General features: G+C 43.5%; 1 protein-coding gene across 2 annotated transcripts; it reads left to right on the forward strand.

The window, feature by feature from the left end:
- Positions 1 to 3,695: 3,695 nt before the first annotated feature.
- LOC142931771 (atlastin-2-like) lies at positions 3,696 to 16,563 on the forward strand. Of its 2 annotated transcripts, none has more exons than XM_076075854.1 (14): positions 3,696 to 3,790; positions 7,708 to 7,871; positions 8,122 to 8,373; positions 9,830 to 9,970; positions 10,152 to 10,256; positions 10,359 to 10,409; positions 10,509 to 10,565; positions 10,742 to 10,834; positions 11,096 to 11,234; positions 11,343 to 11,470; positions 11,752 to 11,808; positions 11,897 to 11,968; positions 12,158 to 12,589; positions 13,974 to 16,563. In XM_076075854.1, the coding sequence occupies exons 1-14, from the start codon at positions 3,718 to 3,720 to the stop codon at positions 14,109 to 14,111; spliced, it is 1,902 nt and encodes a 633-aa protein (XP_075931969.1). In that variant the 5' UTR covers positions 3,696 to 3,717; the 3' UTR covers positions 14,112 to 16,563. The 2 variants fall into 2 exon arrangements, with proteins under 2 accessions (XP_075931969.1, XP_075931968.1); XM_076075853.1 differs by having other exon boundaries at positions 14,510 to 16,563.
- The last annotated feature ends 378 nt before the right edge of the window (positions 16,564 to 16,941 follow it).

The raw sequence follows: 16,941 nt of genomic DNA on the forward strand, positions 1-16,941 counted from the left end.
AACGTTACAAGAAAAAGTCTTCTGTTGTATACAATGTTGGCTATACTTCAATGAAGCTTTTTTGTGTACAATCTGAATCTGCAAAGTTCAATATTTGCCACTGAAGTATTGGAGAAGAACTATAAAGTGTCATTGAGTTGAAATACTCAAGTACAGTAACGTTACAGTACCATTAAATTTAGGACATGCGCGGGCAGTATTGGACCGTGACAAAATCAGAGATGCTATTTGTAAGATACATAAAATATATATAAGTAAAACAAATAAAGTTGCATCAAACAAATAACCTCCCAGCTGGCCTGGGAACGCCTCGGGATCCCCCAGAATGAGCTGGAACATGTTGCCGGTGAGAGGGAGGTCTGGGTCGGCCTGCTTGGCCTGCTGCCACCGCGACCCGACCCCGGTTAAGCGGTGGAAAATGGATGGATGGATGGAAACAAATAACCTACAAAAAGACTCATAGTCTGGCAGTAAAACATATAAAGAAAACGTTTAAAATGTAGCTATATTTAACAAATTTGCGAGCTGGCATCCTTAAATATTCTAGACAACAATCATCCTTACTGATCCACAATGGATGTGTAAAATTACTTACTTGGTTGGAAGTATTTCTCCATTGTTGGCTTTTGAATCTTTTTTTCTGCAGCTGCTGCTTACTCGGCTCGTGAACGTCAACTGACAAAAGTGAATTGTTTTCTGCGTCTAAGGAGCATTGTGACATTCATAGAACGGCCTCATTCTGGAACTCTAATTATGCCATGTTGTATTGTGTTAAACAAAAATCAACACCCTGGTACTAGAGGCCACACATTCCCAAACATATTGTCACAAAACTGAATTACCCACTCGTACTGTACTTTGTGATTGAGATTTTTCTTTTCTGCTGGTATCATATTTTGTAACATGCCATAAAAACTAACGAACAATATAAGGAACCTGCTGTTATTATTCAACAATGTTTTCTGTTTGTTTTTAAATGATTCTGTTTTGTGTCATAATTTGTTATGATATTAAATCATAATCAGCAGGCTGTAACTTGTGCTGTAAAAGTTATTTGCCGCTTGGGATAAGTGGGGTCCGAGCAGTTTTACGTGGCAGCACTAGAGGGAGCCCTCTACTCAGTCTCCACCATCTCCTGAGCTCAAATAAATATAGATGTTTTTAATTTTAAATTCAAATTTAGGTATAATCCCTCAGAAAGTGTCCCAGGTAGAGTAGCTCCTCTATACCATGCAAACACACACTGTGCGGTCCACACATCTGGAGTTCAGTGCTGCTCTGGGGGGGTTTCTGTTACTCTCTAAATTTATCAGGACTTGTGTCATCACGTGTGTCTCTCGTATTTCTGCTGGCCGACGGGACCGACCGGCTAAGAATAGAAGAGCACTGACACAGATTAACAGGGCTGGTCTCTCTCTCTCTCACTCTTTCTAACAACTAATTATTTTCCAACTGTCGCTCTTACGACCATGACCCTCGTCCTTCTCTGTGTGTGTCTTGACCTTTTCGTATGTTTGACTGGTGACCTCGTCCATTGTAGCGCGTGGAAGACGGGGACAACCTGAAGTTCAAATAAAGAGCAGGCCCAGGTTTGATCTGTATTAGAAAGATGTTTGGTGAGCTTTGAGGGTGTTGTTGTCCTCTCAATTTGGACTGTTTGACCCTTAGTTTCCCAGTAAAACCTTCAAATACTGTTCACAACTGCCTGCAAAAGACACACGTTTACAATCAGGGATATTCCTTGACAATAACTTTTATCTATACGACTTTTATCAATGACAGGAGAGACAAGAGAGTCCTTCAGTGACTCCTAAATGTCACATCTAATCCCGAAATGGAGCAGGAGCTCCAGGATATGTGGGGTTGTCCCACAGAGAGAGAGGGAGAGTTGATCCAGCACTCGACAGACACCCAATCACAGCCAGCCAACTAAAGCCCGATTGGCTGATGATGTGCAGGGTTACTTAAGGTTACTTTAGTGTGTCCAGGTCAGAGGAGTTAGAGTTCACAGAGCCATTAACATGGCTGGAGACTTTTGTTCATATTCAAATCTACATCCACATACTTCATTCTAAATAGTCTATTAAAGCATATTTATTGGTTTTAACGTCATATCTTCCACAGCAGCAAACTGAGCACCACGCCTCAGCAGCCAACTGTAATCTGGCATTGAATTACAGGGCTTGAAGTAAAAAGCTGCCCACTATTTACGCATCTCTGACAGCAGATAGTCTTTTTCACAATGTCAGAACATAATGCTGGACATGAACAGCTGCGTAAACACATGAAGTGAGTTTACCCACTGAGGTGAAGAGCTTTTATGACATTTTGTTTTGGCAGACATCGTCGCTGAGAGTTAAAACACCATAAAGTTCGCCAGCGAACAACATATCTGCATCCAGATATCTGGCTCAACACAGGAGATAAGTGTTATCTTGGGCAGTCTGCATGCGAAAGCAAAATTAACCTGAAATGTGGACCTGATAATAGTTAGAGTTCATAGTAATACATCCAATAGTTGTTGAGATATCTCAAAATCACAAAGGTCGACCTCAACCTGAAGGTACTGGAAAAGTCAACGTCATCCTCAGGAGACCATGAATGTCTGTATAAAATGTGAGTGTGGTCTGCTGTTGGCAGTCCAGAGACATGTTGAGGAAATGGATCCAATTTCCTCCAAGATTCCTATCTCACATTCTTAGGATGGAAACAGTAATGTTAAAGAGTATGTTATTAGTGGATGACAAAAGAAACAAACAGATTGGTCATACTACCCAGTACAACAGGAAAATAAGAAGTAGTTACACCCTGTCTGTGAATGAGTCAGTCATCTTCTATAGTGACAAATAGAAAGGGAGGTGATTATTAAATAACACCAAAACCACCTAAGATAGATGAACTCACCAGATAAATCAAATGACAGTCAGTTGCTTGGGGTGTTATCAATCAAACTGTATGAAGCGACACACACACACAGCCCTGATGATGACACATTAGCTGAGTTTTTGAGTGTTAAACTTTGATTATTGTACGGCTATTTTTTTTAAAAACTTTAACTTGTAAACTATGAATTCGTTTTTTTAAGATTTGAAGTAACACTATTAAACAACAAACATACATACATATTCTCTTTGTTCCACACTTATTGAAGGCATTTAATATCTTTTGACGAGAAGCAAGAAATAAACATACAGCTGAACAAAGACAACAATGATGACGGTCAAATAAACATTTAACTGTAGACATACGTGAATAAAGATAATGACATAATAGGCCTATGTAAAAAAAAAGTATAGGCAACGATGAATAACAACATAACATATCTATAAGTCAGATTTCTGTCAATTGTAAACAAGAATAAAAACTGCAAAGAGGGGTGGAATATTGATTGATTAATGCAACACGTGTTTTCATATACCTGAAACAACAACAGTGTGTAACTATGAAATAGACTAACTTTACAAAGCCTATAATTTGCAGCAGACTAGTGTCAAAGAAATGAAGGGTGTGTAATGGCTGTGTATTTAAAATAATATGTTCTTCTGATACTTTAAAATATCTTTTGAGTTTCGCTTGTGTGAAATTAACTGAATAGCTTGCATACTAGTGCGGAGGACGGACTACACTCAGCTGCAGCAGCCTCGGGGCGGCAGACAGCGTGAGAAGAAAAATAAAGCTCCTTTGACGTCAGCCACGTTAGGTTTCATTTAGTCCAAGATGGCGGAGGTGAGCGGGTTGAGGAGCAGAAATCACTTCGAGCCCAACTGCAAAAGCCGAGGCATTGACGAAGGTAAACCGTTGTTGATCTTGTCGAGTGGATGTGTGACAGTGAAGCGATTAAGGAGTGAGGAGCTGAGGAGCGAGGGGGGATTAAAACAATGCACTTTTGCTTCGATCGTCTTTGTCTTTTCTGAACTCGCTTTTCCGTTACAGCCTCTGTTTTCATTTGGTGTCGTGAAAAATGTGGTACCCCGTGTCAGAATGTGTCTCCTCCAACGTTAGTCTGCAAACATAGTGTCAACACAGTCTAAACTGCGTTTAAAATTAACGTTGAAGCAGAAACGTGTTGCCGGCGTGTGTTTTCGCTTTGTCATAACATGTTTTTTCCCTCGTTAACTCGAGTGAAACCGATTCTGGCTCGGGTACCAAATTCACCCGCGACACCTGTCGGCTCATTTGTCCGGACCGTCACTTTCACCTGGCGGCTCGTGAACGAGGAGCTGCACTAGTCACACCTGTATTGGCTTCAAGTGCACGTGTTTGTGAAGTTTTGGAGCAGCTCGCTCTGTGCTGCACCAGTTTTCTGTTCAGTCCAACTTAAACACAACACGTTAATCTTCTTCATGGCACTAATGACTCTGGGATATATTTAAATGCTCTATTATTAGTCTGTTCAGTTCTCCAGCAGACTTATCAACGTTAAACGGCTAATGTTGTCCTCTGAACATGTATTATTATTATTTATGTAAACCATAGTCATTAACACATTGTTGACTGATGCTAAAATTAACACATGTCACATCTGATGCTGATATTTCTTGCATTGAATTTGCTTTTTTAATTAAATGTGTTAACTATTTATTTTTTTAAATATCTCGATCAAGGTTTCTTTTCCACTAAATGTACGGTTAATTTGGTAAATCAGCGACGATTCATGTTCCCATCCCTGACTGACAAACGGTGCCGTCCTTAAATTAGATTTAAAGCGGTATTGGGGGGGAAAATAGGGCTACTGCCAGCACCTTGTTTATATTGAGTAGTTGATTGACTAAAGTTGGCAACTTAAATATCAGCAATTTTGATTATCGATCAATCATCAGTGAGTTGTTTAAATGAGCAAAAATGTCAGAAAAATTCACATCATTTCAAACTTTTTTTGGAGGTGTTCATAGCTAATTCTCAGCACACTCACTGTTATTGTAACCTTTCTCTCACCCTTGTACAGACTCTTAAACGGTTTGTCAGTCTCCCCAAGGTTCCTCACTGAGATACTTTTTATCACGATAACCTTTATGTCTACTTTCATACGGACCAGCTGACTCTGTGGCAACAGCATTCACTGACTGCGGCTGCTCTTAGTCTGCACTTTGTCCTCACGGACTACTGATCGGTCTGCTTGCTGCTGCTGAACATTTGCCCTCCTTGACTCTTGTCCAGAGAGGCCGTGGCAGGTTGTCTATTGGTGCGGCTGTGCATGAAAGTCAGTGTAACTGCATCTACAGTGGATGATTCGTCTGCTTTCGTTAACTCAAACTCTGCAGTGTCTTTGTCTTGACATATAATAAACCTATATAGCCAGTGGTCACTCAAAAGATTCATTTTCTCCAAATAATTAAGAATACATATAGCCTGGATGTGACATGCGGGTGTTGAAACCCTGCTTGAGAAGCACTGGTATTAATAATTAATAATAGTCTTGCAACAGTAGAGAAACGACTCCAGCATGAATTTCTCAACACTTAAACTGTCAGTGTTCTCTCCTACGATCCAAAATGTGGTTTAAAAAAAAGACGGCATCAGCAAATATTTAACATCTCGCTTGCGGCGTATTTGTCGCCGTCTAACTCGCAGCAGTGGTGATATTTTCCTCGCATGCTTCAACTTCACTCCCAAGGGTTTGTCGGGGGTCTTCATTCCTATGAAGGCTCCCGTTTAAGTCAAGTGGTCCGTGGACTTATCAGAGTCTGCCTCAGATATAGTCCAGGGGAAGAGAGACGCAGTGCTGCGATGTAGGACCGGCCTGCACTCTGTTCCTGCCATGCATAGTTAAAGATAGACCCCACACTTGTGTGTCTGTGTGTGATGCTTCATGCTTTGTGCGCTATACAAACTCATCTTATCCCCTCACAACTTTGTGTGTGCAACGCTGTGCAGAGAAAATATTATGTAGGCCAGTTAACATCTGCTCAGTGGCTCCATGATAAGAGGTGAAGTAGCTAATTTTAGTTCTGCCCTCGTTTGCTGCGAGCTGAGGCTGAAGGACGGTGCCACTTTATCAGTGTAGTGGTGAAGGCGCATATCGGCAAAGATAATACGTTTTCACCGGCTGTTGTGCTTCCTTGCATGCTTATTGTGTTCTCCTCGCGGTCCCAGCAGAATGGTGTCTTTGTGTGGGTCCCCTTTGAGCCACTTCATCCTGCTGAGAGCTGCTCTGGACTCGGATGTGGTCCTGCACGGCCTCGGACTGATGAAGTCCGCTAGGCTAATTTGTGTGCGGAGAGCAGATTACTGTATGGCTAGATTACTGCTCCGTGCATACGGACCAGCAGGGCACGGCTGCTTTTCTTTTGGTGGATTTGCAGCGACTACAGAGTTGATCTCGTGGATGCCCCATTTCCAGTTGTCCTATTTGAGGGACTCACAGCGGCCCTCCTGCTTTCTTTAAAGTGGCCCAGTCTAAAGTAGCTTTAGACCAGCAGATAGACGGCGCTTGTTGGAGATTACCTGCTGATGTACTTGTGGAAAGAAAGGTGTGGTCTCTAGCTTGTGTGTTTGCTGCTGATGTAGCTCACTACCTGGGGACACGTGGGGACACGTTTGTGATAAACTGGTTGGTACAGCTTCATGCCCTCTTCCTCTGTCAGCCACACATTGCACCGCTGTCGGTGCTCTCTGTAGTGAACGATGGCGACATTTGGTTTGGATGTCTACACCGGTAGAGTGAAATAATTTGGTTCTACTTGCTTGACATAGATGACGTAGCAACGTTTTATTCTATGCAGTAATAGTTCTCACTGTTGGAAACAGGTGGAGTGTCCAGGGTGTGTCTTTTGTCCCTGCACTCTTTCTTCAGATGAGTAATTGAATGAGGACGTCAGTGACTTGCATGCAGGTCCAGCGTGTCCATCAAGGGATGGGTCCTGCTGATTTGAATGTGGTGAGAGTCACTGTGGTGCGGTTGACTGGCCAGTCATTTGAAATATTTGAATGAGCAATGATTAATGCTAGTTGTCCTGTTCAGTGGCATGCTTATGGCCGATGGAATGCCACTTTCAGTTTGTGCTGCAGGGAGTCATCTTAATCCTGTACCTGGGATTAATTCTACACCTGGGGTGGGGGGTGTAATTACTTCTGCACAGAAAAGCAGGACACTGGATCAACAGTCGTATTGTAAATGTTTGTTCAAGCAGCTTCATTTGTGAATAATGCTTCATAGAGGTCTGAGAACTACAATGTAACGCTACCAAGACGAGCTACCCGTCTGCGTGCGTCAGTTTGTGGTTCAGCAGACTTTTACTGCGGTTGTTACTGTGACAGGAAGGACGGTATCTTACAGTTCTAGAGGCAACATACTGGATACTTAAAAAGAAAGTACTTTCATAGAAACCGGCTGAGATGAAGAATGTGAAAATGCTGTCTCCTTAATTAACTTATTTTTCTTCTGTCTTTTTTTTGTTTTTTTTGGCTGGCCCTTTGATTTTCAGGCTATTTTTGAGCTTGACCTAGATGGGCCGACCAGAGTGGATGACAGTATTTAGCTGGAAAGATCTACAATATGACCGCATGGAGGACATTTCTCCTTCTCTTAAACTTCTCCAAACTTATGACGATGAAACCCGGTGGTGTTTGATCTTAAACGCATAAACCCCGCCTCCACATCTTGCTCCCCACTTTACGCCCGTTGTCTTGTACATCAACACGCAGCATGACGTTATCTAAACGGTGTAATTTAATCTTTTTCTCTCTACTTTGTCCGGTTATCTAAAGGCTTGAGTGGTATGGAAGATGTCCCCATTCATCGGCACAAGCAGAGGCCTCCTTTAGCCCGGCCCGAGGACCTGGAGGATGAACTGCTCCCCAGGACCACCGCCTCAAACTCGGGCAAAAAAGCCAACCTCACCCCCTCACCAGACGAGTTTCTGGAAGGAGAGGTAAAGTGTTGCTGTATTTCCAACATTAAGCTAAGATTTATCTATGAGAAATCTCTGTGTCTTGTACATCAGGCTCCTGAAAGTCTTCACCTTATTTCCCCCCCGCAGACGCTTTAATTGCTGATCTCAGCGTTGTTATTTTCAGTTCCCCGTTTCCTCCGTGCAACCTGCCTCATCATCATTATAACGACCTAAATGCTTTCCTGATGCCAGAGAAAGCCACTGATTGATTGCAAACTCATGTCTTCAGGCTGCTGTGATGGAGGAGGAGGAGGAGGAGAAGAAGAAGAAGGAGGAAGAAGAGGAGAAGGCCAGGCCCATCCAGATCGTCGTGGCCAACGAGGACGAGCACAGCTTCGAGCTGGACGCCGCGGCGCTGGAGCGGATCCTGCTGCAGGACCACGTGAAGGACCTGAACGTGGTGGTGGTGTCGGTGGCCGGGGCCTTCCGCAAGGGCAAGTCCTTCCTGCTGGACTTCATGCTGCGCTACATGCACAGTCAGGTGAGATCAATCAATCAATCATCTCCTGCTGATGGCGTGTTTACATGAGCTCAGTAAACATAACTCCTCCTGCACTTTAATATTGTGTAACATTCACAGGCAGTAGAGATTGTGAAAACAGGTGGGCTGGATGAATAAGTAGAGCAGACGAGGTTACAACCATACAGACAAGTGCGTCTTGTTCGGTCTCATCCTGAGAAAGTGACTCAACCAGGTGACTAACATGTGCAGCGTCAACGCGGCGCGGTGGTTTAACTGGTCTCCACCTTCTGGGAAGGTGAACGTCACCATATTTAGGTTTCAGAATAAGAGTTTGGGAACCTTTTTAATGTAATAATAATATAAGCGTTTCGGTCCAATACACCTAATTTCCCTGTGTGGTTACTGGCCTTTTATATAATATCTGTAAATATGAATAACACCAAGTGGTACATTACACACACACACACACACACACACACACACACACACTCACACACACTCACACACACACTCACTCTCTCTTGAGCTCTAACAACTGTGTGTCTTAACAACAACTAGTCTTTCAGAAGCAGCCAGGATCACCTTACACTCACTTGCACATACTCTCTCTGAGACACGCACACACACACACACACACACTTTAACACACACACCCGTAAAGAGGGAGGAATGTTTCTCTCACAGCTGTTATGAATGTTTTCATTCATGCAAGTCTGACCGGATCTGCACATGCTCACATTTTCCCCTGAATACTGATATTGTTTCTTCGGACTCTTGATATTCAGTTCCATCCAGAGGTTAATGTTGCAAACATCAGCTGTCACAGTCGTGTGTGTTCATCTGTTGTTATTGGACTGCAGCTACACGTTCTCGTCAAGTGACGAGCTGCATTGCTGCTCTGTAGTGACGAGGCCTTCAGCACAGACATTGTGTCGTACACACCAAGAATCAGTGTTCTCTCATTCTTTGCCTTGCAAATCAGGTATTTGCTTGTCCGGTGAGACATGTTGGCGCACCTCCTATTTGTGGTCCGTGGATTTCCTCACATGTCGGCTGGAAACAAAAACAAGGTCACAACGTGCTGCTTTAACACAACTTCTTTTGAATGAGGGCCTTTTTAATGATCCGTAAAACAAAAGACTGACAAGATAAACATTACATAAAGCCTTGTGCTGCAGCATATTCTTGTTTCTGTGTGACTCAATCAGTGTCTCCGAGTGATTTGTTGACGCCTGTTACTCTGTACACTGTAAAAACACGAGGACGATGGTATGACTTGTGATGCTACAGTGTCCTGTGGTGGTTTAAGTCGGCTATCAAGAAAGAACGGAAGAGTTCTCTCTCTCTCTCTCTCTCTCTCAACCCTTTTTTTCCTGTCCCAACCCATTTTCTCATCTCTTCTTTTATTCCTCTTTCCTCTTGCCTTGTCCTATCCTCGTCTCCTCTATCCTCGTCTCCTCCTTCTTACCTTCAGCAACAACCGAGTGCGTCGTGGATTGGAGGTGATGATGAGCCCCTCACAGGGTTCACCTGGAGAGGGGGCTGCGAGAGGGAAACCACGGGAATTCAGATCTGGAGCGAAGTCTTTGTGGTCGACAAGCCTGATGGCAGCAAGGTAGACGGTGATCAAACAAACAGTACAATAAGTCCTTATGAGCTTCATCCTCACATGAAGCTCATAAGGAACCTGCTGCAGATCAGATTTCTGTGTTTTAACACTGTAAACATTAAACATAAAGACCCTACTTGGCCGACAGGCTGCAGTATTTTACATCTCTTGCATCTCTTGTCAACAGGTCGCTGTGCTCCTCGTGGACACTCAGGGAGCTTTTGACAGCCAGTCCACCATAAAGGACTGTGCTACGGTGTTCGCCCTCAGCACAATGACCAGCTCTGTACAGGTGGGACTTAAAAAGCTTGTGTTGTCTGGTGTAAATATGCTGTTGCTTCTTCTTTCACTTACAATGTCGTCCCATGTTGTGTTTCTTCTTTTTGTTTTTCAGGTGTACAACCTCACCCAGAACATCCAGGAGGACGACCTGCAGCATCTGCAGGTTGGTGTCACGTCGTCTCCTCATCTGGGGAAAATGGCACCAAAGTTACAGTGACTCCTGTTACCGGATCATCAACTTTGTTTTTCCTCTCACATTCAGCTCTTCACAGAATATGGCCGCCTGGCAATGGAAGAGATCTACCTAAAACCTTTCCAGGTACTGACTGTGAACATGCATGTCGTCTGAATGCTATATAGAACATGCATCATGTCCATAGAGTGATATTATATTAAATAAGTAGCTGCACAGCAAATCATGCAGTTTTATAATAATAATATTAGGAGATTATTAACATATCTGTAGAATTGAAACGAGTTAAAACTGTGTTTCAGTCGCTGATGTTTCTGATTCGGGACTGGTGTTATCCTTATGAGCACAACTACGGACTGGAAGGAGGCAACAACTTCCTGAACAAAAGACTAGAAGTGAGAATCTTTATTTATTTTATTTTTTTAACAATTTGAAAATGCAGATTTGTTTTTTTGTGGATACTGGACTATTTTTCTACCCTGAGCTTTCTACACATTGTTGAAGACGTGTATGCAGCCGGTCACACACTCGCTGCTCCTGTCAGACGCACCACACCTCTTTTTCACGTGTGTTTACACGCTCCACACATCAGTCAATGACGAGAGAAGAAAAAGCACACACTTTCACTGTGAGTCAATTGTTGTCTGCTGACTCAGGTGAAACAGCACCAGCACGAGGAGCTGCAGAATGTGAGGAAGCACATCCACTCCTGCTTCTCAAACATCGACTGCTTCCTGCTGCCACATCCGGGCCTCAAGGTGGCCACAAACCGGTACTTTGACGGCAGGCTGAGAGGTGAGAAAAACAAGAACATGAACTAATAACAAAGACGAGTGATGGCTGAAGCATGCTGGACTGAAATGTCACTTTTCAGAGGACAATCGAGGTGTGTGTGTGTTTCAGACATCGATAGTGATTTTAAGAGGGCGCTGGCCAGACTGGTGCCTCTCCTCCTGGCCCCAGACCGCCTGGTGGAAAAGGAAATCGGAGGCAACAAAGTCACCTGCAGAGACCTCCTGGAGTACTTCAAGGTCCTGCAAGATTTTATTAAAGTCCACACTAATTAAAACCAACAAAAAAAGACAAACAAAAGCTTGAGGGTGCATAAACGGCACAAAATTGTTTCGGGTGTTTTGCCACCGTACATGTCAACAATGTCCCGTAGATAAAAAGAAAAAACAATCCAAGTTTAGTCACTGCACGGACACACAACACGTGTACGATATGTCCCCCAGGCTGTTGACTTCCTGTGTCATCTTCATTGTTCAGGAAACACTGGTGTGATAAACTGTATTATTTTCCATTACTGCAGGCTTACATAAAGATCTACCAAGGGGAGGAACTGCCTCACCCGAAGTCCATGCTGCAGGTTAGTCACCGTCTGAGGGATCCTATCAAGTACGGCTCACACTTTTTGTTTTTTATCTTGAACCTCATCGTCTTCTCCTGTTTGTCAGGCGACAGCAGAAGCCAACAACTTGACAGCTGTGGCAGGAGCCAAAGACATGTACGGCAAGAACATGGAGCTGGTGAGCGCGTGTTTATCTTTCAGTCGTCATGAGTTATCATCGGAGGGGGGAGGTGTTATGTTTACAAGCAGCTTGCGGCACACTAACGGAGTCATTTTAATTATTTAAGCTCTAATAAAAATCTTCCAAAATGGGCCCTAATGCACGTGCAGCTGGAGTCGTATTCATCTCTTCCTCCGTCGTTCTCAGGTCTGCGGCGGGGACAAGCCGTACATCGCCCCGGCCGACCTGGAGCGCTGCCACGAGGAGTTCCTCGAGCACTCGGTGCGTCACTTCTGCTCCGTGAAGAAAATGGGCGGAGACGAGTTCTGCCAGCGCTACCAGAACCAGCTGGAGTCCGAGCTGGGCGAGGCCTACGCCAACTTCTCGAAGCACAACGACGGCAAGAACATCTTCTACACGGCGCGCACGCCCGCCACGCTTTTCGCCGTCATGTTTGTCACCTACGTGGTGTCCGGGCTGACGGGCTTCATCGGCCTGAGCACCTTGGCGTCGCTGGCTAACCTGGTCATGGGCGTGGCGCTGCTGTCGCTCTGCGCCTGGGCCTATGTGAAGTACTCTGGAGAGTTTCGGGAGGTGGGGACGCTGATAGATCTGGTGGCCGAGACAATCTGGGAACAGGTGGGTCCTGTGTGTGTGTGTGTGTGTGTGTGTGTCCACCAAGAACAGTTATTGTGTGGCAGGAAATAGGTGGAATTTGGTTTGAATGGTAAGTTGGCATATAGGTATTTTGAGTTATATCCGGTACTTTAAGCTACAACTGATACACTTTAACATCAATGTTTTTCAACAGAAAAGGTCTGTAAATAGGAAATGTGTCAGATATCAAAGCAGAAATAACCTTCTGTAACTACATATTGCACTTCAGAAATGCCAAAGATATATAAGTTTGTATAACAGACAAAATGTCCATGACATTAGGTCTCAAACTAAGTTAAAGTCTAAGAGTATCTAATGTCAAAGCCCACAGTGATGTCTTCAGGTTGTCACTGAGCAACAAATCATCACATTTCAGAAGCTGGAAGCAAATCTTCATTTGTGCTTGATGGGTAATTCAAATTATTAATCAGTTATAATAAAATAGTTGGCAATCCTCTTGGTGGTGGACTTGTTTGTTACAGACCTACATTACAGAGTTTGTCCACCAGAGAGCACTGATGAAGATGTCCCATTCAAAACGTATACTTCCTGGTTATCGGCCATTTAGCAGCTAATATATTGTTGTTTGTTTTACTTTTGAACATTGTTGTCAAAGCTTAAGACAAGATTCACATTACGTTTTTAAGTGATTGACATTTTAATCGCATTTTCTTTTCTCCAAATGAATACAAATATAAAGTGTTTTATTTAGTGTTCCTGCCGGTGGTTTCTGCTGTAGTTTAGTTTCTGTGTTTTAAAAAGGGAAACTAGCATCCTTCCATCAGTTTTAAATTCCTTCTGTCCGCTGCATGTTTATGATTGTCTTCACATCCGTCTCACAAACTCTTAAATCACCTTCCAGCGCTCCGTCCACACTGAAACTCCATCAGCAGCCTCTGTTATTTGCTCCATCGGTTGTTGTCCTGCAGACTCAGATATAGAGTCGGGGTGTTTCTGTGTTTCTTATCTATTTAATCTAGTTTCATGAATGTTTGCGATTCAACACGAACGCAGCCCTCGTGTCTCCTCTGACTTCTCCTTCCTTCCTCTGCTTCTGTGTCTCCTCCTCCCTCTCTGCTTCACAGAAGACAGTGAGAAAGGTGAGAGCTGTTGGTTCTCTGATCTTCTGTTCTCAACATCATTTCCTTTCCTTTTCCTTTCTCCACCTCCTGCGGCCGGTCTCCCTGTTTTTCTTTTGTTTCGTTTGTAAGGTTCAACATCTACCCAGTTTTCTCATCTTCTCATCTTTTCTTTTCTAACCTTCTTTATTTCTCCTGAATCTGGATCGATCTTTTTTTCTTTCCCCCTTCCTCTTCCTGTCAGTTCCTCGTTTTAACTCTCCCGTTCCTCCCTGCTGTCCTCTTAGGTGTTTTCCAAACTTTTGGAGCCTGTCAGGAGGCGCCTGGCTTGGCCCGTCTCTCTCCTCCCTTCATTCCCATCAGGAGCGCCGCTGGGCCTCGGAGCTCCGTCTGCTCTCAACAACAACTACAAGAAGATGAAGTAGCTGCCGGCCGGTGTTGCAGACTGTCGATCTTCCTTTTTCATATCAAAACGTGTGCAGTTTGCTGGCTTCTTGATAGTTACTTTTCAGTCCAATGGTGCTGGATTCTTATACTTTAACGCGTGGACACTGACGGGCCAGACCCATCTCAGGATCTCAAAGACGTGACGCCGGCCCAAACGGTTGTTAATAATCTTGGATGATTGATTTGTTTATTTCAGTTGAAGAGGTTTTGTTCAGTTGTGAATCTTGGGTTTCTTTATTTTACTTTAAATGTTTTTCTTCCCTAACCTGCTTTCTTTCAGTTTCTTTGTCCCCTTTATGGATACTTTTGTCTTTTAGACTAATTAACTTGATTTTTTTTCTCACACAAATTCCTCTTTCTGTCTCTCCTCCTGCAGCTTTTGAAGCCACTAAGTGAACATTATATGGAAGACACCGTCAGACAGACGGTGGTTAACTCCATCAGAGCCAGCTTGACAGAACCGGGCTCGCAGCACACCAAGTTATAAAGACTCACTGACGCTCTTCCTCCTCATCTTCATCACCCTCCTGCCCACTCGCCCAATGTGTTCAATCCTAGAACTGTGGAACTAGTTCAACACCAAAGCTGACCCTCTTTTAACCCCCCCCCCCCCCCACACACACACACCCTCCCAAACGTCCATCGTCACCCCATGGCTGCCCCCATCTTCATCTGCTGTGGACCTGCCCTGCTCTTCATCGCCCCCCAGTGCCTCAGAGCAGGAACTGCACGTTCACGAGAGGACGGAAGAAGCCGGTAACGTCGCCAAAACCGGACCTGAAGGACTGTCCTCTTCTCCAGTGTGCCATGCTGTGATAGATGTGTCTTTTATTGTAGGCTGTCACACACACACACACGCGTGCACACTCACACACACATATGCTGGTAGCGGACTGCACTCGCTTCAGGATTGAGCTGCAATTCAGGGAAAACTGATACCGCTGTGGGCAGATGTTATCAACAATGGATGCAAACTGAAACGCTTTTCTGTGCATTTAATCGTCTTGTCTTACAATTCAGAGCTCGGTTTACTTTCTCTTCAGCCTGTTAATGAACGTTTCCTACAAGCACAAGTGACTATCGACTAATGGTGAGGTGATTGTTGAGTCTGTTATATTTCAGTATAATCAGGAAATGGATTCTATTGATTTATGAATTGAAAGTAAATTGAAAATCCTGTCCTGGACCAGCTGGAGAGGCATTTCACTTTTTATTTTCCAGTCCGTCTTCTACAAATCTGAACCGTGTAGAACGTTTCTTCTTCTTCTGACATGCTACGAGCTCAGCTGCCTGACTCCATTCATTCAGTTCCTCTCAATAAGTGTGGAAGGTTAACCCGGTACCATCATCCCACGCTGGGCTCAGGTTGCTTCTAGACGTCCGCACGTCTTTCCCTTTAATATGTTGTGATTGTAATGGTGAAGAGAACTGTAGGAAGCCTCGAGCTTTGAAGTGTTTTTTTAAATTAGGACTAATGTTTTATCTGGCCTTCAGTGTTTGGCCCTCTGCATGGTGTTAAGAGCTACTGTGTCGTAGCATTAAACTAGCTATCGGCTTTTACAGCCACGGTGTCTGTAGTTAAGTAGCCAGGGAGGACTTTCATGTTGAACCATTTCCTCTTCCACTGCCTTTTTTGTTTTTCTTTTTAAAGCTGCACTAGAAGGTTTCCCTCACAGGTTTAAGACTTTGATTCTTGATTTTAGGAGCCTTATTTAGTTGGAGCTCAAACTCCTATTACATCTTTTAATGGGTTGGTTAAACATTTTGGAAAATACGCTCATTTGCTTTCTTGAGTCAGTTAAATTTATATCATCTCTGTAGGCTGAATATACAGCCAGCAGGGGGAACAGCCTAAAGCAGCAGCTTAAAAGCTCAATAAACACAGAATATCTTGTTTGTTAAAGTCATACACGAACCAAAGTGCTGTTTGCCCTTTTTCCAATTGTTATGCTAAGCTAACTGGCTCCAGCCTCATCTTCCTGTTTAACTCTGCAACAAAGTGAAACGGCGTATCTCCCAAAACTGTTGAGCTATTTCTCTCTGAGCTCTTTCTCTTTTTGTTGATTCCATCCACATTATTTCTCACACTGTACAGTCTCTTCTTCTGTGATCACATACGCAAATCGGGCATGTTGTTGGATTCAATATTTAAATAAACTTTGTATACATTTTATAGTGAATCAGTCGACAATTTGCTGTTTTCTTGCTCAACTTAACAGTCTGGTTTGTTTAAGAATAAGTTGCTGCTGTAGGGTTTACGTTAGTTTACATCCGTTTCATGAGGATGCATGTTAATAGAAACACGTGGTGTGAATATTTGGATTCTGATAGGAAAATCTTTTGATTGTGACGAGTGGGTCGGAGACAATGTATTTTCTGCCTTTTAAAGATATCTCCGGTAATTTATTTTTGAATAAATCATCAACTCAACTCTCGTGGCTCCTTTTTTCTCTCTTTATTTTAGGGGATTGTTTCTGGGGAAAAGAATCGTGTTAAACAAACGGCCAAAAAAGCAATTTTAACCTTTTAGCTGTACAGTTTTTCTCTAACACAATTCTCAAGATCTATGCCTCTTGTCATGTCTCTAAACCAGCTCTTCACAATACCAAACCCTGCAGGAGAAAACTGTCATGGGAAATCTAAGTCTAATATTTAGAACAGCGTTACTGTAAAGTAGCACTAATGCTCTCTGAGCAGAGTGGCTCAATCAGTGGCCTTGTTTCATAAAGGTCATGGAGAAGTTGCCAAGATGAGCTGCATCTTTGTGCCGAACACTGAGGCGTTTTCATGGACAGTTAACTTCATTAT

This window comes from Anarhichas minor, unplaced genomic scaffold (assembly GCF_050575085.1).
Source record: "Anarhichas minor isolate MPS153535 unplaced genomic scaffold, ASM5057508v1 ptg000054l, whole genome shotgun sequence".
Lineage (NCBI taxonomy): Eukaryota > Metazoa > Chordata > Actinopteri > Perciformes > Anarhichadidae > Anarhichas > Anarhichas minor.

Bases quoted from the DNA above. Each gene is read 5' to 3' on its own strand.
- LOC142931771 (XM_076075854.1), top strand. From the start codon at position 3,718: ATGGCGGAGGTGAGCGGGTTGAGGAGCAGAAATCACTTCGAGCCCAAC. The intron at 9,971-10,151 runs GTAGACGGTGAT...TCTTGTCAACAG, and splicing joins ACAAGCCTGATGGCAGCAAG to GTCGCTGTGCTCCTCGTGGA. The intron at 10,410-10,508 runs GTTGGTGTCACG...TCTCACATTCAG, and splicing joins ACGACCTGCAGCATCTGCAG to CTCTTCACAGAATATGGCCG.